This window comes from Macrobrachium rosenbergii, chromosome 8 (assembly GCF_040412425.1).
Source record: "Macrobrachium rosenbergii isolate ZJJX-2024 chromosome 8, ASM4041242v1, whole genome shotgun sequence".
NCBI lineage: Eukaryota > Metazoa > Arthropoda > Malacostraca > Decapoda > Palaemonidae > Macrobrachium > Macrobrachium rosenbergii.
Genome location: NC_089748.1, coordinates 80,241,341 through 80,269,067, shown reverse-complemented (window position 1 = coordinate 80,269,067; position 27,727 = coordinate 80,241,341). Strand labels below are relative to the sequence as shown.

At 41.5% G+C, this 27,727-nt stretch overlaps 1 protein-coding gene across 1 annotated transcript in view; it reads left to right on the top strand.

Moving 5' to 3' along the window:
- Positions 1-27,727, top strand: part of LOC136841199 (uncharacterized) — a 272,290-nt gene that overhangs the window by 229,320 nt on the left and 15,243 nt on the right. Inside the window, exon 8 of the mRNA XM_067108236.1 lies at positions 726-907. Coding sequence (XP_066964337.1) covers positions 726-907 — 182 coding nt within the window. The remainder of the gene's footprint in view (positions 1-725; positions 908-27,727) is intronic.

Here is a 27,727-nt window from a genome sequence, read left to right as displayed (position 1 = left end):
GTAAATTGTATTTTCCTAACTATACAAACCTGAGGTCCTCAGGACTTACATTTACTTTTCGCCTCGTGCCACCCCTCAATCTGAACCTGGACCTAAAGGCAAACTGGAATGTTTACATCCGGGCAGGCGGGTATTCCCGCCTACCAGACAGTAGTTACTGCCTAACCACCTTGTTCATGAGTTTAACGGCTGTGTCCAGCTTTGCTGTAAGTAAGTCCTAATTTAAAGGGCCTCAGGTTTGTATAGTTAGGAAAAATACCCTAATTAAAAAGGGCCTCAGGTTTGTATAGTTAGGCAAAAATACTGCAATTTAGTTTATCAAACCTTCAAAATTATTTGCCGTTTTTGATTTCTTATATCGGATCAACGGGTATGACAGGGTTACCAGAATATATTTTGTAACCTCCAAGAATATTATTTTTGTTAGTACCAGGTGCCAAAATATTATTTTTGTTAGTCAGGTGGCAGATTTACAGAAGATAGGCACATTCCTAAGTTTGAGAGAACATTTCTCATAAATATAGGATTTTTACTGGGTGACAGTCATTAGAACAGAAAATTGCAGATATATACCTGTTCCTGCGGTGTACAACAATGTTGAGGGTCTGTATAATGATAACTTTTGTATTTGGCCAAATAACTTTAGATAACCATTTTTAACTTTTAAGTTGTTGATGTTCTTTGGTTGTAAATTAACAATTTATTTTTCATTCAAATATTTCCAGATATTGTCATGACTCAAGAGTTTTATCACTACTTTGTGTCCCTCCTATCTATAATGAAAATGAAGTCATCACAGACAGCAAGACACTTAACTAGTGTGTGGGAAACTATAATTGCTGAACGATTAGGCAGACCATCCATTCCTGATGAGTACCGGAAAATCATTACTCTTTCCAAGCAGACTGTAAGTACTACATACAGTATTATAATTTAAATATGAAATTTTTTTATATTAATAATTTCCATTGTCTTGATGGTGCTCAAGTGAATAAAAGACCTGAAAAATGTATTTTTGAGGTGAAATTTACCCTCTGTCATTTGCTTTATCTGCGACTACTTGGTGCGGGTTTGACAAATGTTAAAGTTGAAACAATCATTAATGAATGCTCCCAATAGTTATCCTCACTCTTTGTAGGGTGGAAGTAAGACAGCATTTGTTTTGGTTATCATTCATCTCTTGTCGATGAAACCGGTCAGTTATGGAGACGTGTGCTCTGAAATTGGGGCTTGTTTTTCTTGGTTAATGAACTGGATTGTCTGGATTTTGGTTTGTATTTGGCAATATGGATTCTTCTCAGTCTTCCCTATCGAAATCTGTTAGATTTTTTAAGGTAAGTGGTTGTAAGACCAGACTGGGTTAATTGAAGTACAATAGTAATGAAGTATGCATTGATTATCGCGGGGTGAATTGTTATTCAAACAACTGTTTTGGTCATTCTTTGGAATATCTGTGGATGTAGCCTTGCCTGTCACCTGGTGCCCCCTGCTGACATGCCTGGTAGTCCTCAGGTTTCTAGATGAGGATTAACATCCCAGGATGTTCAAGGAATGTGCTCTGTCTCCTGCCTTTGCTTCTCGGTCCTCCATGGACAGAGCTAGATCGCAGTCACATAAGGACAGTTATGGTAGGTTTGTATCTTCAGTAGTTCTAGATCTTTATGTTTTATGGTAGGTCTAGATCTTGTGTTTGACCCCATTGTCCTTCGGTTATTCCAGAGATTCGTCCAAGCCAGGTAACCGATCGTGATCCTTAGTTAGTGCTGCCATTGCACCTGCAGCCATCGCTAGGAGCCCCAAGTCTGTAGATAAACAATCAAGTGGTAAGCTTTTGCGCCAGTTCTCCCCTTCAATCACTGATGGTCCAAGCTATCAGTGTGTATAGCTTCAGAGATGGAGATATTACTTTTCTCCACCAGTCCCATGCCATGAAGTCTCCTTTTCCTCCTCTTACTATAGCACACTTTGGGCAATTCTACCTCTTTCCCTCTGTCTTCCTTTCCAGGCTCTGGAAGGAAGAAGTGTCCTTTTGGCAGCAAGGATCCAGTTCTTGTTCTGCCAAAGGGGGAATGTGCAATCCTTCCACTAATATCAAGAATCCTAAGTATGATAAAGAATAGCTCTTCGAGCCCTCGGGTACCTGTGGGTGGCAGGATGGGCCACTTCATGGAGTGTGGGAACACTTAGTTGTAGATACCTGGGTAAAGAAAGTTCTAATGGAAGGTTATTGTATTCATTTCAGGAATTCACTGCCTCTTCAGCCATCTTTTAACCTTTCAGTTATACAGAGCAACCTGGGAAGAGACAAGTGTTGAGTCAGGGAGCCTTTTCTCCATTTGAGAAGGCAGCATTAGGGGAAGTACAGTAATACCTTGATCTTACACAATTTGATTTGCGTGAATTCACAGACGCAAACTTTTCATTGGAACCTAACTAATTGTCATACACGATTTTTTCACAGACATGCGACATTTGCGAATCAGAGAGAGAGAGAGAGAGAGAGAGAGAGAGAGAGAGAGAGAGAGAGAGAGAGAGAGAGAGAGAGAGAGAGAGAGGTTGTCCTCACTTAAGAGAGTGAAATTATTTATCAATTATTATGGAGACAGAGAGTATAACACACAGAGAGAGAGAGAGAGAGAGAGAGAGAGAGAGAGAGAGATTGCTCTTACTTGAAATATCAAGTTAAATTATTTATGAATTATTACAGAGACAGAGAGAATAACATGAGAGAGAGAGAGAGAGAGGTTTTTCTTACATTAAATATCAAAAGATGGAAATTCATGATTTATGAAGGAAAAAGGAAATAGGAGAAGAAAGAGAGCGATAATACCAGAAATGCTTTGACACGCTGTGGGCAGCAGACATATTTGACAGCTTTGCCCTCTCCTCTCTCTTCAAAGGTTTCATGAAAGATTGGGAAATGATATTTGTTTGTTTAAAGTATCACATAATTTACTATAGAAATGCATAAATTTTGTAATTACAGTTATATATTATTATTATTATTATTATTATTATTATTATTATTATTTGAAAATTAGTACTTATTATTAGATAAATCATTTATTTATCAACAAAACAAATAAACATACATGTAACCATAAAAATTCCCTCATCTCAGTAAGAGAAGAGAGAATTTTTATGGTTACATGTACTATGTTTATTTGTTTTGTATGATAAATAAATGATTTACCTAATAATAGGTACTAATTTTCAAATAATAATAATAATAATAATAATAATAATAATAATAATAATAATAATAATAATAATAATAATATAACTGTAATTAAAAAAGTTATATATTTCTATAGTAAATTATGTGATATTTTAAACAAACAAATATAATTTCCTGATCTTTCGTGAAACCTTTGTAGAGAGGGGGCAAGGGCAAAGTTGTCAAATATGTCAATCATTGCCCACAGCATGTCAAAGGATTTCTGGTAATTCTCTCTCTCTCTCTCTCTCTCTCTCTGTGTGTATTCATAAATAATTTAACTTGTTATTTCAAGTAAGGACAACCTTTATCTCTCTCTCTCTCTCTCTCTCTCTCTCTCTCTCTCTCTCTCTCTCTCTCTCTCTCTCGTAGTTAGCGCTCACACATTTTACAATTTATTATTTCTCTGTACATCTTTACCTGTACAGTAGATAGTTTAACTTGATCTAATTTTATCTGTACTGCCTACGTACTGTAAATGCGCTAGTGTGGCAAATACATTCTAAAACATAGAGACAATAACTAAGAGTTGTATTAACCCAGATAAAAAACAGTGTTTGTTCATGAAAAAGCATTTCAGAACAAAGAGAAGGAGACATAGAATAAAGAAATTATTAAAAAGAGGTTGAGAAGACTTATAAAAAAGGGATTTTGACAAAGGAAAAATCTATTTTTGAGGAAGGTCCCGTGTCACCCGGTGAAATTCCATTACAGCACGAATTTCTAGGTATAATAATGCTAGATATACCAGAGAAAAAGAGCTTTCAGGAAAGCTGGGGTTACTACCCCCAGTCGAGCGTCTTCTAGGAAGACGTCGGTATAAGGAAGGGTGAGTGAAATACCACTACCACGGAAACATACTCGAAAGATCTCTCCTTATCAAAACCCCGGAACAGAGCGGTGAGCCGTTACAGCCCCCTACACTCAACACCCGCCAGGACGGCGACACCAGCGTCACCTACCTCATTCCATGCTAGCACTAACCCCAGACTTGGCATGTGCAAGTGGGGGAGTACTAGGTGAGTCAGGGAGGGTCACGGGTGACGGGACCTTCTCAGAAAGTAGATTTTTCCTTTGTCAAAATCCATTTTCTGAGTTCAGTCCCGTGTCAGCCGGTGAAAATAGTGATAGAGAATCATGCCAAGGCTGCAACTACGAGGAAAGAGGGTAATCTGAAGAAAAAACATAAATTACGAAAATAATTTTAATCAGGAATCTCTTACATGTAGCAAGAATACTAAACCTAAGGCACATCAAAACTTAATACTATGAAAAGTGGGAGGTCCCCGGCATGACGGGGAAGAGGCCCCAAAAAATCTTAACATTACTAAAGCATATTGAAACATGAAATGTGCATAAGATAAACGCATATACAATCTTAAAGCTACACACGTAAACTTAGGCTAAACACGTAAGAGACAAAATCAATGAAAAATAACATATACAGCACATATACATATATCTGGGGTACATGGAGCAAAATAAAAACCGCCCAGTACCCCACAAAAAAACAATCATAACATGTCAGATTACAGTTTCCACTCAACAGAGACAAGATACATCAATATGAGGAGCCAGGCAGTGAGGCATGATCAACCAGGAGGATAAGCAGAGAAGTAAATGAGGCAGGCGGGGGGGGGAAAGGATAGGATAAGGATATGATTAGTTAAGGTGGGGAGATGACACTTCCCACAGCTATGGTAGAAAATTTCAGGGCTTGAGCGATTTTTAAATAGTGGCGTTTAAACACTAGAGGTGATTTCCAACCCGTAAATTTAGATAGTTCTGAGAAGTCCATATTATGAAAGTAATTAATGGAAGTAGCAACTGCTCGAATATCATGAACCTTAGGAACTGAATCTGGGTTGGCCTGTTTAATAAAATACAGAATTTGTTGTCTTATAGCATTCAGTGAAAGTGTACCACCTTTCTCCCTGATAAAAAGAGGACCCGACTTACTCTGTGGAGTTCTTAAAAGGTAAGATTTAAGTGTATAAACTGGACATAAAGACTGGTCTTGAGGAAGGGGCACCACCTTCCAAGGAGACCATCTGTCTTGTGGGTCTTCGCTTTTGGCTAAGAATCTAGGGTCAGGGGAAAGGAGGACCTCTCCGGACGGGAGGAAGTTCACAAAATTATCACCTCTAGTGAGAGCCGATAGCTCTGAGATTCTAGCACCTGAAGCCAAGCTAATCAGAAATAAAGTCTTCCTTAACAGATCCTGATAAGAGCAATGAAAGTTGTCCATCTCTGATGCTAACTTAAGGGCGTCATTGAGAAACCACGTAACAGAATGTGGGCGTGATACGGGTCTCAGACGAGCGCATGCTCTGGGGATAGATGAAAAATAGGAATCTGTAAGGTCGATTTTAAAGCCGTATAGAAATACTTTCTTCAGGGCTGACTTGACTGTGGTAATAGTGGCCGGAGCAAGGCCTTTCTCAAACAGTGATCTAAAGAAGAAACTCCTAAATTAGTCGTCATGATTTTGGCTTCAGATGCTTTCAGGAAGGAGGCTAATTTTTTGACTGCTGAGTCATACTGTCTAAGAGTAGAATCTCTTTTATCTGATTCTAAAAACAGAGTGTTGACAAGGTCAATGTTTGCTCCTTTTGGGCTCAGAATTTTTATAAAGTCCATAAAACTAGGGCATTCTGAATTCTTGAGAAGCTGACACAGTCTTGGTTTGTACTGTCTGGGTCAGTATGGGCTTGGGAATCCGAAGACTCCTTAATCCCAGTTCCTGAAGAAGAGGGAACCAATTGCTCTTCGGCCAATAGGGGCTACTAGGGCTGGTTGACCTTTGAATGTCCTGAGTTTGTGTAATACTTTCAGCAGTAAATTTATTGGAGGAACAGATAAATTTTCTCCCAATTGTTCCAATCTACTGTCATTGCGTCTGTGGCGACACGCCTGAGGGTCCAGGTTGGGGCCCACATAACAGGGGAGCTTGAAGTTGCTCTCCGTCACGAACAGATCCACTTGGAGACCCGGAACCCGGCGGCAAATCCATTTGAAAGATTCCCCGTCCAGGGACCACTCCGTCTCCAACGGAGTAGCTCTGGACAGGGAATCCGCCACCACGTTCCGCACCCCGCTAGGTGTTTGGCTGACAGGTGCCAGCCGTGCTTGTTCGCCAGGAGAAGATAGCAACCATTACTTGGTTTACTCGACCTGATTTGGAGCCGCCCCTGTTGATGCAATAAACTACCACTGCGCTGTCCAATACCAGCCTGATATGAATCCGGTTGGGGCGGATTTTTCTTTAGAGTTAGAAAGACGCCATAGCTTCCAGGGTGTTTATATGGAACTGCTGAAACATTGTGGACCACGTTCCTTGTACTTTTGTTTTGGTGAATATCCCCCCAGCCGCTTAGGGGAAGCGTCTGTGTGAACAACTAGTGCGGGGGGGAAATTGAAGCGGAACTGTTTTGGACAGGCCTCTGACTGTGGTCCAAGGCCGCAGTCTTGTCTTTAAGATTCGAGGAATAGAGAGACCTTGTCTCTGAGCTTGACATTGGCTCAACTCCGCCACACTCTGTTTATGTCTTTTAGTTTCGCTTTTAGAGCAGGTTTGTCACTGAGGCAAATTGAAGAGACCCAGGACTCTTTCTTGGGATGGCGGGATGCCGATTGATTTTTGAGAAATTTCCTGGTGAGAGATGCTATCTCTTTCCTCTTGGGAGGCGGGAGAGATAACGTGTGAGAGGACAGATCCCACTGGAGACCCAGCCACTGAAAGCCGGGACTCGGAGTCAGGTGGGACTTCTCTCTGTTCAGTTGAAAACCCTAACGACTCCAGGAAGTTGATGACTATGGACGTAGCCTTCTGACACTCCGGAACTGTTGGTGCCCAAATTATCCAATCGTCTAAATGCGCTGCTAGGGATATCCCCTCGGGACCGGAGTTGTTGCACTACCGTGTCCGCCAGCTTGGTGAATACCCTGGGCGCAATGTTTAGACCGAAGGGCATGACCCTGAAGGAGTAGGCTTGATTCGAGTCTGAAACCGAGGAACTGAGAGAAGTTCAGCGCAATCGGGACGTGATAATAAGCGTCTGAAAGATCGATAGAGGTGGTGACGGCTCCACGCTGAAGTAGAGTCCGTACCTGAGCTACGTAAGCATGCGAAATTTGTCGCATTTTATGTAGAGATTTAGACGCGACAGATCCAGGATCACTCTTTGCTGATCGAGTCTTTTTGGGAACAGTGAATAACCTGCCTTGAAACTTTAGGTGCCTTACTTTCTTTATTGCTTGTTTGTTGAGCAATTCTGTCACGTAATCCTGTAGGATTGATGAGGGTGGCTGGTAAAACCTGGTTAGAGGAGGAGGGTTCTTGATCCAGCTCCATCCTAGTCCTTTGGACACAATGCTGTGTGCCCAAGGGCTGAAGGTCCATTGGTCCCTGAACCAATACAGGTGACCACCTACCTGAGTTCTCTCAGTGGGAGGGAGTGGGTTTGTTCCCTCTACCACGTCCAGGCCTTCCTCTTGGGGTGGTGTTGGGTTTTCCTCTATGAGGGACTCTGCCTCTTCCCCCTTGCGACCCTATTAAGGCCGTGAAAGTATCCACGGCCCTCATAGGTGGGGTTGTATGCTGGTGCAACATACATAGAGGGCGCAGCAAGGAATGAGCTGGTTGGACCAGCACATACTGTTGGGGTGAGCCTTGGAGGTGGAGGGCTGTGCCACTGCCGAGACCGGGCGGCTTGGACTACCGCCTGATGGTGGGGCCTCTTATGCCTCCTGAAACGTTTGCCTCTCTCGTCTGGGGGCCGCCAGATTCTGGGGTCTTGCGCTTGTAGGCAGAAATGCCCCAGCGAGCGCAGACTCTGGTTGGCCCTTGTAGCCTCAGCCATAACATTCGTAACCTCTTCTTCTGGGAAGAGGTTAGGCCCCAGATCGAGCTCTTAACGAGGCTTGTTAGGCTCGTGGACGGATAGTGGCATCAGCAAAAATGAACTTTCTGCATTCCAGTCTGGCCATGATGAACTCAAAAGGTCAGACTGAAAGCCAGCTAGCAGGGACTTAGCCAAGACCTGAAAGAATGGCTCGTCGGCGCAGGAGACGGCAGTAGCTTCCCGTAAGGCAGACGGAGTTCAAGGATCGGGCTAACTTAGTCCGGGCATCAAACTCCGCCTTTAACAAAGATTCCGGCAGCTTGGGAGCTGCTCACTGAACTGTGAGGAAGCACAGAAGGGGTCCAGTTTCCCGACAGTGAAAGTGGATGGAGCGTCCACCAGAACTCATCACTTCCTGGGAATACCAGGGAAGTGGGGTCTGTTTCCTCAGCTGCGGTAACGGATTACCTTCAAAGCACTTTCGGGCCGTAGCCAGAGCGACTTTGTCCAAGCAAGGGGTGGGCAGGTTGTCTCCCAGGGCGAACATTGTGAAGTTGCCCTTGAAAGGAGTCAACCGTGTTTTCTGCCTGCCACTCCGTCCAGAGTGCGCAGGAGAGCCGACTGAGCTTGGTCCCTAGGGACGATGACAGTCTCCTAGGAACCTTATCCGACCGAATCCATGCTTCCTCCGTTAATCTCCACGAAGCCTGGGTAGGGGGCAAGAGATCGGCGGGGGAAGAATTCCAATTCTCCAGCCGTCTCGTGCAAGACCTTCAACCGTGAGTTTGCCATCATGTTGGATGGCACGGAGGGCGAACGCCAAGGGTTACCGACATCGAACGGCGCGGAGGTCCTCTGTGTCGGGATGACATACTGGGGTTTGGCTGGGGTGGGCGAGCCATTCCCGCCAGTATATTATCATGACTGGCCAACTTTTCGGAGATTTTGGTGAATCTAGTGTCCAAATCCTCCTTGAACTTTATGAAAAGTTGGTTCGCAAAGGCCCTGCGTCAAGGCAGGCTGGCGAGGAGGGCTTGGTTTTGCAGCCCTCTTACTCGCGCCTTTGCCGGAGGAACCAGACTTGCTCCCGGAGGCTACAGGTGCTGAGACCTTAGCCTTCGACGGGGAAGGGCGATGCCTTCTTGGAGGACGAGGACTTATAGCCCTTCGCCTTCCATGAAGTCTTCAACTTCAACTTGGGGATAGCAGACGGAGCTCTATCACCCAAGGAGGAAGACTTCACAAAACCTGCGAACAAAGAAATAGATGAAGCTGGGGAGTCAAAAAGGGGGGGCCCGCCCCAACAACCTCACCTACCTCGCTACTTACCACCTGGTCCTGCTCGGTGTTCATGGGTTCCAGGTCTAAGTCCAAAGGCGGCGACGTCCTCCGAAACCTCGGCGTAGAGGATATCCACTTGGGGTGGCTGGGTCGCATCCCGGATTTGCTGGATGATGGGGGTGGCAAGATCTTCTGGCACTGCGGCCGCCACCCGTGCGCGGGGTAGAGCAGGTCCCTCAACTTAGCATCGGGCGTAAGGGCTTCCCGACGGAACATTCCTGCCAAACCCAGCCACCCAGGCCCGGAGGGATTCAAGGCAGACTTCTTGGAAGACTCGTCCCTGCAAGAAAACCAACAATTAGCCAAGAACGAAAAACAGTCCGGGAACCTCGTAAACAATATACAATATGAGGAGCGTAAACGGAGGAAGACTGTCACTTACCGACTCATCCTGGACGGTTGCGCATAAAGCAAAGCAAACCTCACAACCATCAGGGTGCCAAACAACCAGGTCGTCGAGCCGGACCGCACAACCAGCGTGGGTCCGGCACACCACGTGACCGTAGGGTTGTTGGAGGAAGCGGTACACCCGGCTCCTCACAGCGAACAGTCTGTAAGCAGAAAAAGTACATGAACCCACCACCCTAAGCAATCTAAAGCCGGCAAGGCCAGGAAACTCGACTACAACCAGAATACTCCGGCGGAGAAGAACTCCCCTTATCATAAACTGGGCCAATAAGCTCTAAATTACACAGAGTGGAAGGTAAAAGCTTCCAGACCCGGAATACTCCGGGGAATGAAAGAATGAGACACCAAGAACTCACCACAAGGGCTGCCAGTAAAAATAACGGCGGAGCCCGGGTATGAGAACCGGACTCACGTATATATATATATATAAATGAGGAGAGTACTCCGTTAGATAAACAGACTTATCTAAATATATCAATTCATAAACAATAACATTAAACAAGTGACGGTACAAGGGTAAATACTCCGGAGACCGGAGGATCCGCCCCTTATATAATATAAAACCTTCCTCACTTACTTCCCGCCGGAGAAACAAGGTGGGCAAGATGCTCGTATGTTTATAACATAAGCCGAACAATTATATATTACTCTATCTCGTAACTTGACGGGGAGAAGAGAGGTGTGGGATAGAGTGATTCGAACACGTTCGAGCTAACGAACCACCAACACCAACACAGCGATGCTGGGACTGTATGGGAGGGAGCGAATCCCTCTACCAAATGGAGAGTCCCTGAACTCGGAGAAAACGCCATCTAGTGTCACCTGCGCTTGAGTAGAGCAAGGCTGGAGGGGTGGTGAGGGGGGGGAGTGGAGGGGGTGGAGAGGGGAGAGGTAGGCTACCAAGAAGGGAACAGGAGACAGGGGAAAAACATATCACCCGCTCAACTGCACACGTACACCACTCAAGAATAATGAAACTTGGGAGGGTAGCCTACTACTAAGGAAGCTACCCAGCCCGATGCCCGACTCCTTCCTAGGCGAAGCCTAATAGGGACCCTAACCTAGTATAGGCTAGGAAAAAGGAAGGAGTGCGGAGGGGAGGAGGAAGCAACAGGGAGAGAAATTTTGTGCCGAGAACCAACCAGGATCGAGAAGAGGGGGCAAGGAGGCGACTAGCCTGGAGGAAACACATCCAAAGAACTCCTATTCCCCCAAATGAAGGAAGAGAACTAAGGGGCTCACTCTGCCCACCAAAAACGACCCCGGAGGAAACAGCAACCAAAACTCCTCAACCTGATGATCTCCACACCCAGGGCAAGGGGATGGAAGCAAAACAAGCCTACTCCACTAAATAACCATCACACATAAAAATGGGAACAAAAATGTGCTCAATAGGGTGCATAGCCTACCTCGGGGAAGCGGTTAGATCTGAGGCTGCCGCCACCACGAGGAGGTAAACAAAAATAAAATAAAATAAAAAGAGAGCACCATCTCCAAGAATAAAATAATTAGCCTAATAGAGACCAAAAATAATAAGGAACCCAACCTGGGGGGGGGGTACCTGGACGGGGCATCACCCTCACAAAGGCCGACAGGCCAATGAAACGTAATTTCGGGAAACAAAGGGGGGAGCCACCGCAGGGAACCCACCAGGATGGGAACCAAGGGGCAAAAATCTATCTATAACGACAAGGAGACAACCCCAACAGAAAAGAACTGATGGAGTCGCCTCGCATGATCGACATGGCTGGGAGGGACGCCGTGGCGTCATAATAAGATCTCAATATTTATGAAAAGACGAGACCATAACAGCCAAAAAATAGAACAAAACCCCACAAGAAGATGGTACTTAACTTGGAGATGGTAAAGCTGCTCGATGACATGGCGAAGATGAAAATAATCCAAAAAAGGGGCACGAGCACACAAAAGAAATATCGCAATCACGTGCTAGAAAATGGAATGAGGTAGGTGGCGCTGGTGTCGCCGTCCTGGCGGTGTTGAGTGTAGGGGCTAACGGCTCACCGCTCTGTTCGGGGTTTTGATAAGGAGAGATCTTTGAGTATGTTTCCGTGGTAGTGGTATTTCCTCACCCTTCCTTATACCGACGTCTTCCTAGAAGGCTCGACTGAGGGTAGTAACCCCAGCTTTCCTGAAAGCTCTTTTTCTCTGGTATATCTAGCATTATTATACCTAGAAATTCGTGCTGTAATGGAATTTCACCGGCTGACACGGGACTGAACTCAGAAATAGATCAGTCAGAAGGAGAGAGAAAGAGAAATTCTCTTCCAACTCTATTTTTATGTCAACCAATTATTTCTTTTTTAAGGGTAATGTATAAAGCTAACTTTTAAATGAAATTACAGTAACTTTAATTTCATTTGAAATTCACCTTATTTATTTGGGAGTATGATTCGGGTCATATTTAGTGTTTAAACTTTATAAATAAGCATTTGTTAGAGACTGTGCCAAACTTACGCGAAAACTTGCCTTGCGTGAGGGGCTCTGGAACCTAATCTTGAGTAAGTTTGGGGTATGACTGTACTGGCTACTTTGCCGTGCTTTTTTACAATAGGCTATTCCTAGTTCCAAAGGCCACAGGAGGTTGGAGGCCTGTACTAGACACACCCAGGCTCAACCTCTATGTCCAGGTATTCCCCTTTTTCATATAAGTAACTTACCAAGTAATTACATGGCTATAGTTTCAACTCGTGTGGCACCCTTTATTTAAAAAATCATGGTAGCATTTCGATAGTTTAGTGTAGGTGACAAGCCTCGCCCACTAACAGGAGTACTGGAAACGACTTAGCAGAAAACTTCATTCTGTTTCTGCTGGTTCTCGAGTAACATCGGGGATTTGCTGCAGCTTTGGTTTACTGATTTTCGGTTGTGTGGCTGGATTTCGGTGAAGTATTATCGCTTATTTTGAGTAGCCTTCAAGCTTTGATAGCTTTCAGGATCAGTTTTCCAGTTTTTGTCATTCTGTCTGATTCAAGTTCATCTAGTTTTCGCTACAGTAACGAAGGTTGCAAAACAGATTGATCAAATCTTCATATGACTCTTGTAGTAAGGAGACATATAATTTGCAGTAAGTGTAGGGTGCAGTAATGTAGTAAGGAGGAACTGGTGCTGAATTTAATGATTGCCAGAGCGCCTGGTGCCAGCTCCTGAGCCCAGCGCTAAGTGAGCTTAAGTGGAAGGTGCTTAAATCTCACCTGCTCCCATGCCTGGCTTCCTTGCTTCTGACTCTTTCCATTGCCAGTCTCGAGTCATACTCCCCCTAAACCTGGGAGAAGACATACCAAAAGTCCAATGGAGGCTGATGGGGTTGGCCCAAGGGGAACTGCCCCCTCAGTCGAACCTGTTGCACGTTCCTAGGTATCAGCAGACAGCCACTGGAAAGGTGTCATGACAGGAGACCGTGTTATGCAAGTGGAGGAGGTGGCTACTCGTCCTGCTGGTTCTCTTAGATGAAGGTCTCTGTCCTGTTCCCCTGAACCTGGGAGAAGACATGCCAGAAGTCCAAGGGAGGCCAGTGGGGTTTGCCCACGGGTTGCTGCCCCCTTCAGTCGAACCTGTTGCATGCATATCCCAGGTTTTGACAGACAGACATTGGAAAGGCATCTTGGGTGTGCACCAGTTGTCGTCTGACTTTCAAGGCTACAGCCTGGACTTGGAAGCGCCGCAAGTACCTTCTAGATTCGTCTCATCCGTTGAAGAGGAATGCAGGCGATGCTGTCCACTCTTTACCACTGCCCAGCTAGCAGTTTAAGGAGCCAGGCGCAGTCCTTAACCTTCCTGCAGTGCATGGGACTGTCAGTTGCCAAGTGCCTGGCGCCCTCTTCCGACTGTCCAGCGCCAACTCTTCAGTATCAGTCTCCTGCTTGGAGCACCAAGCGCCCATTTCCGACCGCGGGTCTCCTAGCCTATGCAGCTCTCCTTCAGTATTTGCAAGTGAGCTCTCACCTACCTCAACCTTCCTGATGAGGAGCCATCCAGATGACAGACCTAGGCTCCCCACAATGGTGCCTTCTTCGTCATTTAGGGAGGCACTCAAGGAGATTGAAGTTTGGTTTTCTGCCAAGAGGGAGCAAGGTAAGGCTGCCTTCATCTTTCCTTCCTCGCGCTTGATCCATAGGAGTTTTCTTTCCTATGCCACGGGGGAAGCTCCTTCTTCCCAACACTCTGCGTTTTTGTCAGCAAAATTTATGTTTTTTGATGGTGTAGTCGCTGTTTCGTCCTCAAGGAGTTACCTTCCATGGTCTACCAGAGCTCCATGGTGACCAAACTAATATCAAAGAATTCTCTTCTAGTTGGTCTTTTGGCCAGATATTGTGTTGTAACGATTAACGTTGTAACACATGATGGAGTATATAATGGACTCAAAGATAAGAGGGCACTTTCCCTTATCTTCAGCGAAGCTGAACCCAGTTTTTTCCAACGTCAAATAACCTGCAAGAAGGAGAAGTGACTATTGCGCATGCGCATCCGCCCTCTTGTTTACAACGGGCCATTAAAAGACCAAGGAGCCATTATTTTCTGTTTGTTCTAAAGCGAACAGTTCACGTCATTACCAGTGCTCTGAAAAAATTAGACTTTTTTCTCCGTTTTACTGTATTATCGAGGATTATGGAAACATCAAAAATAGCAAGATAAGTGTTCAATATTAACAAACAGTTGAAAGTTTTAGTTTTAAACTTCTAGAATTTATATAATTTGTGTGTTAAAGCCGGAACTCGGCTCGTTGATCGCTAGCCTGCCTAGTTTCGTAAAATGTTGATTGCTACCTAGTTTTGTAAAATGAAAATTGTTTTAAGTTCTAACTAAATGTTTTAACTAACAGAAATGTTCCACAACTTACTATTAATATGGAAAATCCTTTCAGATTATACGATGTCTACAGTAATCTAGGCAGTAAGTGAGAATAATTCAGACTAGATTAATAGTGGATGTTGTCTGTAGCCTATGTACATCCTTGGATTAGGTATCCTAAGTGGCCAAGCTGAGACCGAGGACCCTAGGATCAGAAAATAACAATATCTGGGGAAAGTAATTCGATAGCCTAACAATGAGGCTACATATTAGTATAAATTTTTTCCTTTTCATATAAGCCTGTGCACTTTAGCATGAGCTAAATAATCGACGACTAGCTTAGGTATTACCTTATATCAAGTTAAGTGGTAACTTTTCATGAAACATCCCGTTTTTGGACTAAATTGTTAGCCTAGACCATGTAATTAGGACTAGATGAAATCGTAATTTGTGCTGGATGAGATGGTAACCTAGCCTTAAGGCTACATACTAAGGTAGGCTAATTGTGTTTTGTTTATGTAACCCATACACTTAAGTGTGAATAAAATAATCCAGATTAGGCAGTAACTTAGATTAGAGTCAGATATAACCTGGTTATAAGGTCCCACTAATAAGGTTACACAATAGTGATTACTGTTTTATATAGTAAACCAAATAGCCTAGGATTGGATATAAACAACAAACTGGGTTAGACAAATTGTTGAATAATTATAAGGTTATACTGTAATAATCTGGATTAGGCAATACCCTATACTAGGTTAAGAAAGAACAAATAAGCCTAGGATTATACATAAATATAAAATAACCTAGTTTGTTATGACTCAGTAACATATCTGTAAGGTTACATGCTAGTACTATATCCTTAAAGTTGATATAAATCCAGAACAGGCAGTAGCCTAACCATATTAAGTAGGAACCCCCTTATAAGGGATATCCTACTATTAGCCTAAAACAGCGATGGCCGAATATCAGATGAAAAGGTAGTCTCGGCCACATAAAACAGAAAAATAGATAAGAGAGTTATTTTCTGTAAAGTTTATATCTTTTAAGTTGTAAATAAGCCTAGAATACATTAAGCAAGGACCTTCTAAGAAATCCTCTATTCTTAGCTTAACGTAGATCAAACTAGAATCATTACCTTAAACTTTACAACACAGTAGTTTGGGTTAGTCAAACAAGTTAGTTCATAGCAGTTAGTCTGAATGGCTTGGCAATTGGAATTAAAAAAGGACTAGCAGTGTATAAGTAATACAGCCATGTACAGGTATCAAAACTAACCTAAACCTTAGAAGGTTTAACATTAGATATTTAATTAAATGTATTAAAACTGCACAATTGTAACCAAATTAACTTGTAATATGGAAACTATATGAGGAACTACAGAAGTGTCCCTCACTTAAAAACAATTAATACTAACTAGCTTCTGATAACAACTTGCTTTATATCACTAAGGGACTGCCATTAGGCAGGATCCTCAGTTCAAGTATTCCATAGCAAATTGCTCGGTTCACTTTTTGCCAGTGGGTATGGCCCATACCACCTGACATGAGCATAGTCCTTGTAAAAAAACAAGGAAAATTTGCTTGGTCGCCAGATTTGGGCGAGATCTGTAGTATGCTCCTGGCAGCAAGTTTTGAGGATGAAACAGCTCCTTTTAAGCCGTCTTAGTGGGGCCTAGAGTTCAGTAGGGGTGAGGAAGGGGAAGATTATCTTTCCGGCAGAACTCCGGCAGCAGATATTTAACCCTTCCTCTGAACAACATCAGTGCTTCGGCCAAAACCCATTAACATCAGTCGCCATTACCTCCCAGGTTAACCCTGTGGAGGAAGTAGAGGAATCTTTACATGGAGTTCACATTCTTATTAAAAAATATGGAGTGAACATTGCCATCGAAATGGCTCTGCTGAACCCAGAAGGCTCAGGGACATAAATTTAAGCTAGCCATGGAAGAAACCTCACAGAAGGAATTCTGTTCCCCATGCAGCTATCATTGCTGAATAGGATTTTTCCCCCCAAAAAGGATACTGGGATCCACCTAACTCGGAATGAAATGTCTACTTTTTTCGAAAGGTGTAGTAACTTGCCCAGGACTTCTGCCCCTTGATTAATAGGCAGTTACAGTTTAGTTAGTGAAGCTCAATTAGATTGCACAAGATCCCCCAAAAGGTATACACAGTTTATGGCAAGCTCCCCAAAAGGGATACACAGTTTATGACAAGCTCCCCCAAAAGGGGTAGGCATTTTGCAGCAAGCTCCCCCAAAAGGGATACACAGTTTGCGACATTTGATCAGTTCTGTAAGGAAATTGAATTTTTATTGACCTGTACCCCTAAAGGGATACACAGTTTGCGGCAAGCTCCCCCAAAAGGGATACACTGTTTGAAGCAAGTTCCCCCAAAAGGGATACACAGTTTGCACCATTTGGTCAATTCCGTAAGGAAATTGAGCACCATCAAAGATGCCCTTGCCACAGAATGGCAATATATAAGGGACATGAAGCATGATTCTGAAAAGCAAAGTCAGTCAGTCATGTACAGACCAAAGTGTAAAAGTACTACATCCTGTAATCAAAAAGTGAGTGTAGATACAAATGCCGCTTAAATAAGGTCATATTTTAGAATTCCAACTAGAAACAACAATGGGTCAGTGTGGTGGTCAGTTGGAATATAGAACTTCAGATCAAAACATAATAGGGGCTCCAATACTCACCCCTGATGATACTGATAATCCTTGGTGAGACACCTCAGTGTGCACTTTCTCTCCCAATGGCAAGTAGGTAATTCATGAGAGAAAAACTATGATCGAAGTTGTAAATGTAGAATTTACAAATGGCAGCATTACTTGATACAGAAGGCACCTAGTACCATCCTCACCAGACTTGGAGGAACCACTAACAGAAATGGTTTTCTTACCTGTGCCTATAGCATTAAAAACTAAAGAAATCACCCTGAAAATGGATGTCTACTTCCTTTTTGAATTACACCAAGTTGCTCGCTAAGTAGGCTCGTCAGAATTTTGTGCTAGGCTCTGACTCCTTAGCATTATAACCTCTACCACCTTGCTGGAAGTTGCCATCTTAAGGCTTCCAGAACATCCCAGGATAATTTTTGCTGTTGAGGCCAAAAGTCTTATGAGAATCCGATGGAAAGCACTCTTTAACTTCCTAGAATGGCGCATAAAATTGTGAATAGAAGCATTGGAGAGCCCCATCAAATCACTCTCCAATGTCACTGCATTATTACATTCTAACCCCTTCTGTAAGGACCTGTTAGAGGAGTCTGTTGTGGCTCAACTCAACGAGCATGCCCACCAACAGAATTTTACAGTGTACGCTCTTCTGGGAAAAGAGGAATTCAGGAAACAAAGAACACAAAATTTCCCTTTACCCAACCACAAAAAAGGCTCACTTTGATCAAAAATCATATAAGCCTTCAGTCACCCCCAAAAAATTTCCCTAAAAAAAACAGGTGGTCAGAAGGGACAATTCCCTGCAAAGGGACAACAGCAACTTCAAAGCCATCCTTTTTCACAAGGTCCAAAAACCATCTTGTAGGGGGAAAAAGGGAAAACAACACCTGGAATATCAGAGGTAAAGGCAGAGGAGGAGACAGATACCAAGAGGAATTATATTGGTTGGGGGTCAGCTTGATGGCATCACAGACAATGGAAGTTTTCCTGTGGGGGGACAGAAACTTATGATGCCACCAAGTATGTCTCTTCAGTGTCCTCAAAGGACTCATCCAAAGAAGAGTGATCCTCAACCAATCAACATTGAACAAGCACATTGTTGGCCGAAAGTTTTGGATGATTACCGTTGCATAAGTACATTGAATCATTTCAAAAAGGGACTTGGGCAGTTTATGGATCTGAAAGATGCACACTGGCACATCCCTATAGCCATTCCCTTCTGCCCCTTCCTAAGGTTCTCTGTGGGGGGACAGAAACTTGCGTATATTTGCCACCAAGTATGTCTCTTCAGTGTCCTCAAAAGGGACTCATCCAAAAGAAGAGTGATCCTCAACCAATCAACATTGAACACGCACATTGTTGGCTGAAAGGTTTGGATGATTACCGTTGCCTAAGTACATGGAATCATTTCAAAAAGGGGCTCGGGCAGTTTCTGTGGATCTGAAAGATGCGCACTGGCACATCCCTATAGCCGTTCCCTTCCGCCCCTTCCTAAGTTCCGAATAGGGAAAGATACATACAGATTCAAAGTCATGTCCTTTCGGCTAAACATTGCCTAAAGAATATTTTTCAAAACTAGCAACGGTATTCGTTTGAGATCTCAAACAAAAAGATCTGGGGGCCCACAAGAAAAGTGCTGGAAAAACCTAAGAGCAATAGTCAACAGACTAAAGTACAGTCAAAAGGTTTTATTGCAAATTTGAAAGCATCCTGCCTTACGCCCAGCAGACACTCATCCTGCCTCACGCCCAGCAGATACTTTCAGTGGCTGGGACTGTGTTGGGATACTTTTCACAGCCTGTTGTCTCTCCCCATCATGCTCAAAACAGAATAAGGCAAGTCCTCAAAAGGTTCCTTGCACAGCCCAGAGTTTCTAGATGGCAATCAGAACGTATGATGGGCCTGCTGCAGTTCTCATCAGTAATAGATCCAATACATAGATTGCAACTAAAAATGTGAACAAATTCTGGCTATCGCATGCAAGAAAAAAGATGGAAGACAGACCTCATCGAAGGATAAAAAGAGTTGGGGAGATACTTAGGCCCTAGATTTGGAAGGAATCTCTGGTGAAACAGGTCACCCTGACTCCTCCATCTGTATGAGTGACAAACTCACAGATGCCTCGTTGACAAGTTGGGAGAACATTGGGAGATTGTCAGGTGGCAGGGAGGTGATAAGCTACTCAGGAATTGTTATATCAAGTTCCTGGAGCCGATGGCTGACTTTTTGTCTCTCAAAAAACTCAAACCTCCAGAAGAGAGAGAACATAACCACAAATCCTACATCAAGAGGTCTGGATCACATTCACCTCCTCTCAATATGGTAATGTTAGCCATCCTTTGGATGGTGCAAGCAAGGAAGTGGCACATGTCTGCAATTCACCTCACAGGGGGTCGCATTGTAATAGCAGACTCCCTGTCAAGGAAAACGACAGCCTCAACAGATTGGATGTTGGACAACCACTCTTATCAAATAATAGCCATCATGCTTCCACAACCGGAAGTGGACCTGTTCGCCACATACTAGAATCACAAACTCCTAATGCATGTGTCTCCAAACCTGGACAGTCACGCAACAGCAAGAGATGCCTTCCTTAAGACTGGAACAAGGGGAGGACGATAATTTTTCCTCCATTGTCCCAGATTTCAAAGGTTTTGAGCAAACTTCTAACCTTCATAGGAATAGTGCACTTAATTGCCCCAAATTGGCCAAACAGGCATTGGTTCCTATTACCGCAACACCTTACAAAAAGTTCAATTCCACTGTCGTCCGCTGTTCTATCCCAGACAGTAGGATGGAAAGTATCTCCTTTCTAAGCCGAGACCTTCACGTATAGGTTTTTTAAAAATATCTATTGTGATAATTACTCACTCAACATTGCTAGGTACCTAGTGCAAAAATTATGGACTTCTATCCAGCATTACCAGTCCATATGGAAGATATGGTTAGATTATATCCATACTGAGAGCCCAGTTGAGTTTTCTATAGAAACTTTATTTTTCTTATATACCCTTTTGAAGACAAATGCCTTGTGGTTACAACAGTCATGGCATACAAGGCTGCATTAATGGAACCCTTGCTTTATGGATTCAGGATTGACTCCAGTATAGAAGTTGTCACTTCCCTTCTGCAGTCTTTTGCTCTACAAAGGCCCAGTCCCGAAAGGCTTCCAATTTCATGGTCCCTGAACAAGGTGCTTATACTTCTATCAACCCCTCAATTTAGTGGACCCAGTACAACCACAATGCACAGGCTACAAAAGGTGATCTTCTTGGTTGCATTAGCATCAGGAGCTCGTACAGTATTAGTAAACTGGGCTCTCTTAGATGGGGACGATGCATCACGCTAATAGCTGACCTTCAATTATTATTGTCCCCTGGCCCATCATTCCTGGCCAAGAATATGGATCCTTTAAAAAGGAAATCCATTCTTATAAGAAAATTCAATTTAGCAGACAAGACATTGCGCCCAGTTCAAGCGTTTTAGGTTTACTTAGAAGTCACAGCAAACACCCCAGAAGGTCATATTTTCCTACACCCTAGCAAAAACTAACCACTCTCCCTACAAAGACTGAGAATGATTGTAGTGTTTTCTCATTAAAAAGGGAAATCCACACTCTTTCCATAGGTCACATGATGTTGGGAAAGTAAGTACTGTACGTCTTTGGCCTTCTTCAGAAATGTCTCTTTCAAAGAAGTCTCCAAGTGTATAGGGTGGTCACCAGTTAAATAATTGCCACATGTTCGAACAAATTCGACTACACTGTGTATCAGTAGGTGGCATAGTTAGTCGTAACCCCTAGGTGCTGTGGTAGAAAACCAGGGGTCATATTGACGGTGAGTATGCTAACTATTGCTGGGAGATGGGTGAAAGTACTACAACAAAACCTAGCATGCTTAGGTAAGCCACTGTAGAACTACATCCTAAAATGTAAGTTCATGCATAGTTTCTTGTTCCTTCGTATCAAAACCTGAAAAGTATTTGGAATAAAGGCTGAGACTTGAATTCTGTGGCTTGACCTTGGACCGGAAATGTTATTTCCTTTGGGGTGTTGGGATTAAAAAGCGAGAGCTCAAGCCTTTTTCGTCACCTGTCAATTTCTTTTGTAAAGCTCCTTGAGGACGAAACAGCGACTATGCTATAAAAAAACAGGTTTTGACGTAGGAAAAACCTATTTTTGGTAGTCGCTGTTGAGTCCTCAAAACCCACCCACTTCCCTGACAAAAAGGCATGGGATTTGGGCAAAGAGGTCAACCTGCTTTAACCAACAGAGAGTAATGGCTCCTTGGTCTTTTAACAGCCCATTGTAAATAAGAGGGCGGATGCACATGCACAGTAGTCACTTCTCTTTCTTGCTGGTTATTTGACATTGGAAAAAACTGGGTTCAGCTTCGCTGAAGATAAGGGAAAGTGCCCTCTTATCTTTGAGTCCATTGTATACTCCATCTTGTGTTATAATGTTAATCATTACGACACAATACCTGGCCAAAAGACCAACTAGAAGAGAATTCTTTGATATTAGTTTGGTCACCATGGAGCTCTGGTAGACCATGGAGGGTAACTCCTTGAGGACTCGACAGCAAAAACCTACCTACGTCGAAACCTGTTTTTTTGTCAGCAGAACTTGACCTCCTTATTAAAGACCTCTTTGAGTTGCTTGAAGCTTTCAGTTTCTTGGACTGGATGGTGAGAGTGTTAGCCATTATGATTGAAGAAGGCAGTGATTTAGTTGGAGACTTCGCCTTGGACTGGCTGGGAGTCCTTTCTCATGCTGACAAGACCATCAGGGATAGTTCTCTTGAACTTGTGGCTCTTTCCTCTTTGAATAATCATTGTCATTTGTTAGGTTTAGTTCTTTAGCAAAGTTCTGGTCTGCTCCGTAAGCGTCTCTGGAAATGTTTGCATCTTCACTATGTTGGAGCTTAAACCTCTTTGTAAGCACACTGTCAAATTCTGATCTCCTCACACCCTTCATTGTCATTCAGCATTTCAAATTTTCTGGCTTGCATTTTCAGCAAAAACCTAAAAATCTGCTGCTGCTGTTTCTTTAGACCTGAGAGAGAGAGAGAGAGAGAGAGAGAGAGAGAGAGAGAGAGAGAGAGAGAGAGAGAGAGAGAGAACTGTTGGCCTGGTTAGGTTGTTACACTGACATATTTATTTGCAAAAGTCAAACAGTACATTGTGTTAAGAATAATGAAAATTTTAGTAAAACTGTTGTTTTGCATACTGCATGCAATTACTGTATATTTCATGCATTGTGGAAATAGAAACCCACAAGATTCCTGTGTATAACTTGTTTACTTGTAAATATTTACATGTTACTTTTAAACTCGAGTACTTTCAGGTCCTAACTGTGACCCTTTTTCAAGAGATGAGGTAGTCAGGCTGGCTCAAGGCCCAGTAATCTTCTGGAACTTCTTCTCCCTGTGCTGTCATTTATATGAGGCTGTCCTGGTTTCCATTCTCTTGAGAGTTGTTAATCTCCTCCTGTCGGTCTAAAAGAATTTTTTTTTTTGGGGTTTATTTCATGCACTGTTGGCATATTATTGTATTATAATTTATGACATAGTAAACACTCGCCATTTGCATTCTGCTAATGTTTACATTCTTAAAATAAATCATCAGGTGACTGTATTTTATCGACATCATCACAGCCATTAGTTGCTAAATGAAACACATTTTGGAGATTTGTTTTATACATAAATCACCAAAGCAGAGTTTAAAAATGCAACTTATTTTAAATGCAGTAAATTAAATGACGTAAAGCTGTGATTTTGCCAATATCAAATGTTGCTTTTGGCCCTTCCAAAAATTTTTGTGGTCTGCACATATTCATTACTTTTGCCACAGATACAACTGTAAATTTAGTGGCATACTTTCTTAACACTTTCCTCTCCATTGACTGGAGGAGGCTAATGATTTATTTTATTCTTATTCATGGAAGTCACTGTTGAAAATTAGCAAATTTTAACAATTCAACAACTGTAACGCAACCCTTAATAAATGTGTTAGGTACGGTAACTGACATTGGCAGACGGCTGTTTCTCAATTCGATTGTTTATGTCGGTATTTGCTGCTGTTTATGCAGGTGTCTTGCACATAATAGTAGTAAGTGGTTGTTAATTATAAGAAATAGTGGTGAATTCTTAGACAAGTCAGAAGGATGGTAAGCCTGATTTAATGTATGAAGATTTGCATTTAACTTAATGAACTTTTGCTTCTAGGCGTATTTATTAACAGAACTTTTGCTTCTAGGCGTATTTATTAGTTAAAAGCTAACTCGGATATAACATGCATTAACAGTGGTATCTACCGAAACCAAGACAGGCATAGAAAGCCTATCATAGTGTGATCTACTGAAAATGTATCTCTCACTATACTTGATGTATATGATGTAATCATGTTTTTGGACGAAATTTTAATTATCGCATGATACATGAGATCAGGAGATACACTAGTATATATGCAAATTACTGTTCTTTTTGTATCCTGAATATTTTTGAGTTTCACAGAATGTATTCATTGGAAATAAACTGTGATTGGGTATTTACGGAGCAAGATTCAGTTCCAAATTCCAAAAAAATCCCAAAACTGAAATGTGATGCCTCTCGTAGCTGTTCAAGAACTAATGGCAGCTGATTCAAAAACATCCCAGATCGTGGGAGTTCCTGGACCGTGTGATGCCGAATTTTTGAGGTTGGACTGTATTCAGGGTCCATGTTCCATCTCCTATAGTAGTGGATCTCACCTGATGAAGAGCCTCACCTGACATGTACTTGCCATGGGATTGTATTCATCAGGTGAGCAGCGATAAGGATATTTCTAATGTCTGATGTTTTGGTTATAGGGGAATATCTTACCCTTCTCCAGCATGCAGTGTTTGAGTCAGCAAATGAAAGAGGGTAAGTTCCACCTCAAAATTAGTGATTTTTATTATAAAATAAATTTTTTAGGTATACTTATCTTTTATCATCGAGGGTTCTTCCCTCCCCCCTCTTAAGAGGTTAAGAGAAGAATGACAACCAAAATAGTCACTGTCTTACTTCCACCCTCCAAAGAGTCGGGGTAACTATTGGGAGTGTTCGTTAATAATTGTTTCGATTTTAACACTTGTTGAACCCGTACCAAGTAGTCACAGATAAAGTAAATGATGGAGGGTGAGTACCTAAAGCATTGATTTTATTATAAAAATCATTATTTTATAATAGTTTAAAATCAAAGATGAAAATTTCCAAATACTTTAGCAGTTTTTGTGCTAAATATTCATCAGGCATGTTTAATTGGTATCCAGAGGCACTTTTCTTCCTTTACTTCCAAGTACTAATAATAGAGGGAGGAGAAATATGTTTGCTTTAGTATAGTTTTGAAAATTACTGCTTGTTTGGTTGATTGTATTGTTGTATATTCCGTATGCAAACTTCTCATTTAACCCCTTAGTGCTGCACAATTAATCAAGGATTAAGTCATTCAGGAGGCAGTAGAAGTCTTGAATCTTTCCCTCATGTTATCATGTTTGCTGAGATGAACCAAATTTCTGGTTTTCTGATGTCTTGTTATTTAAAATCCATATTTCAGTATCTTATTATCTGATGTACTTGGTCCTGCTGGGTTTTAGTCCAACATAGTTTTGTCAGCAAATGTAAATATTGAAAACTGAGACTGGTAGTTTTCCTTTCTTGTTTTAGTTTACAATTATTTAACTATGTGTGAGTAAACCCATAGAAGTTATGAAAATAAAAAATGTGTTGTTACATATTTTTCAAATGAACTGTATTTTAGAAACAGGAAATAGCTAAATTGTAAGGCAAGTTGATGTATGCTGATTAATTACCTATATGAGTGTATCTTTCAGTCAAGAATTTTGAGACAATAAGGATTTCAACAAGGAAAAAAAAAGAAACCAAAATCTGGCTGGAATTGATTTTGTTAATGCTAGAATTGCTTTGGATGATAGGATGATAAGAAAGGTGTGGGGGTTCAAGATAAGATGATAAGAAAGGTGAGAACGTTTAATGTATTGCTTCATGGACTCGAAAAATTATTTATTAAATTTAAAAATCTTAACAAAAACACCCATGCCTAGCTCCTTTCCATCCTAAGAGTTTAAGAATTCTACAAAAGTGTAGAGAAGGTTATAAAGTTAGTCCATTTGCCTTTGAGGTTAGAGTTCTGGCACTCCCAACATTTACCAAATTTTTCTGAATGTGTGCCATGGCCAACAAAACTTACTATTAGCTGCTAGATCTATTATAGGCTAGATGGTAACAGCATTCATTTGTACCCCATAATTTTTGTAGATCATGAAAGTATCTTTTAAATCTACACTAGATTTAGAGGCTAAAAACACTAATTATTCAACCTATGTGTAGGCTATTCCATAGTCATTGATAAAAATGTTCAAAAGTATATATAAATTACAGAGTAATAATTTTGCTGTAAATGTTAAGAATAACTTGAAGAATGGTCAAAAAATTTTTATTAGTGCAAATCAATTAATCACAAAATTGCTTTTAAATTTCCATTCCACATCCAGATGCATGAAGTGAATCATTTTGAAGAAAGTGTTCCAGCTCACATGCTTAGTGAACCCTGAATCTTTGCAGATATTCCACTAGTATTCATTCTTTGTACATGGACCCCCCACCTATTCGTGGTTCCTGATTCGCGGCTTCACCTATGCTCAGATTTCTCTGTGGAACCTGTCTAGATTATTCGTGGAAAAATTCTCGTATTTTTTTGTAGAGCAATATTCTGTATTTTCTTATTATTTTCATGGCTAAATACTGTACTGTATGTGCATGTACTCTTTTTATGATGAAATAATGATATATGAACATTTCGTATGATAAATTAATCTTCAAATATTAACATTAAATTTAATAGTATTCCAGTAAATAATAAGCTTAAATAAGATTAAATAATACTGTAATAATAATAATAAAGTAAACCCCCTGTATTCGTGGTCTCGTGATTCGCGGACTCACCTATATGCGGATATCTCTATGGAACATATATACGCATTATTTGCTGAAAATTCACCCATTCACGGTATTTTTCACTGAGAAATATTCACTGATTACTGTATTTTCATGTCATTTTCATGACTAAATGCACTTTTCGTGATAAAACTATTAAAATACTCAGGTAATGCTCAAGTTATGATAATTCACCTTACGATAATTCGATTTTGCAATGGGGTAATTAATTAATACTGATATGACAATACTGTATTTATAAAATATTTTTAAATTTCGCAGAGGTGCAGGCAGCAGCGTAATCAGGCAGTGAGAGAGACCAAATTACAATAGACAACTTTTCCTCCATCTCTTTATCCCATCTAGTTAAAAAAGTAAAAGAGAATGATAAAAGTATTGTTAGTAATGTTAGACTCTTGCGTAAATGCGTACAGCCATAAACTACCGACCGAGGAACTGTTGTTTTGCTTATAACTGAATCGGATAACAACAGCCGTTTACCTGGTATTTCACCCATCTTACGGTAATAAACAATTACCGTAGGTTATAGCACAAATGACGTTAAGTAGAATGGGACTGATATATTTTTACATTATACCCGTATTCAGTATGCTTGAAAGATCGTCAAGGAAATATACTGCTAAATTTAAGCTGCAAGTTGTAGCTGAAGCTGAGAAAACAATGTTCAAGCTGCTATTGACTATACTGTAAATTATCATGCATCGGCAACATGGATGAAACTCGACTGTAATTAAAATTGGAGAGAAAGTATTTTAATCACAACTACTGGCCATAAAAGAACACATTACTGCTATTTTTACGCCGAAAAACAATAAATACGTAAAGCTTGTAGTATGATGAAATCAAGTGAAAGTAGCGAATGGAATCTTGAATTTTTTTTACACAAAACAAACGCCCCCAAACAGCCATCGTCATCTATTAACGAAAATAATAGATAAATTAATTTCACAACGAGACATATTTTAGTTATATTTCAACTTAAAAACACTTCGTCTTATGAAAAATAACCTTGCCCCTTATAAATAAGGTATCTAGAGATTCATTTACGCTAATTAGAAGCAAGAAAAGCTGTCTGAATGAATGAAATGGAGTGAAATAAACACCGCATAAACAATTTCCAAACCAAAACATTTATCATTATGACCGCAATTTATAATACAAAAGTAATATAAGAATATATACAGTATTATTGGATAGAGTGAATTAAGTCATAACATTTTAAAAGATCCATGGAAAAGATGCATATTTGTTATGTTGATGTTTGTATAATACGAAACGTGATTATAGAGTACAGCATAATGTAGGCTAGGCTACCTTATATGTATGTAATATACCATAGCGTAGGCTAAGCTAACTCTTGTTTGTTATTCAGTTTCTCTTTTTATTTCTCTTTGTATTGAATTAGCATAAGTCACTTTGCATGA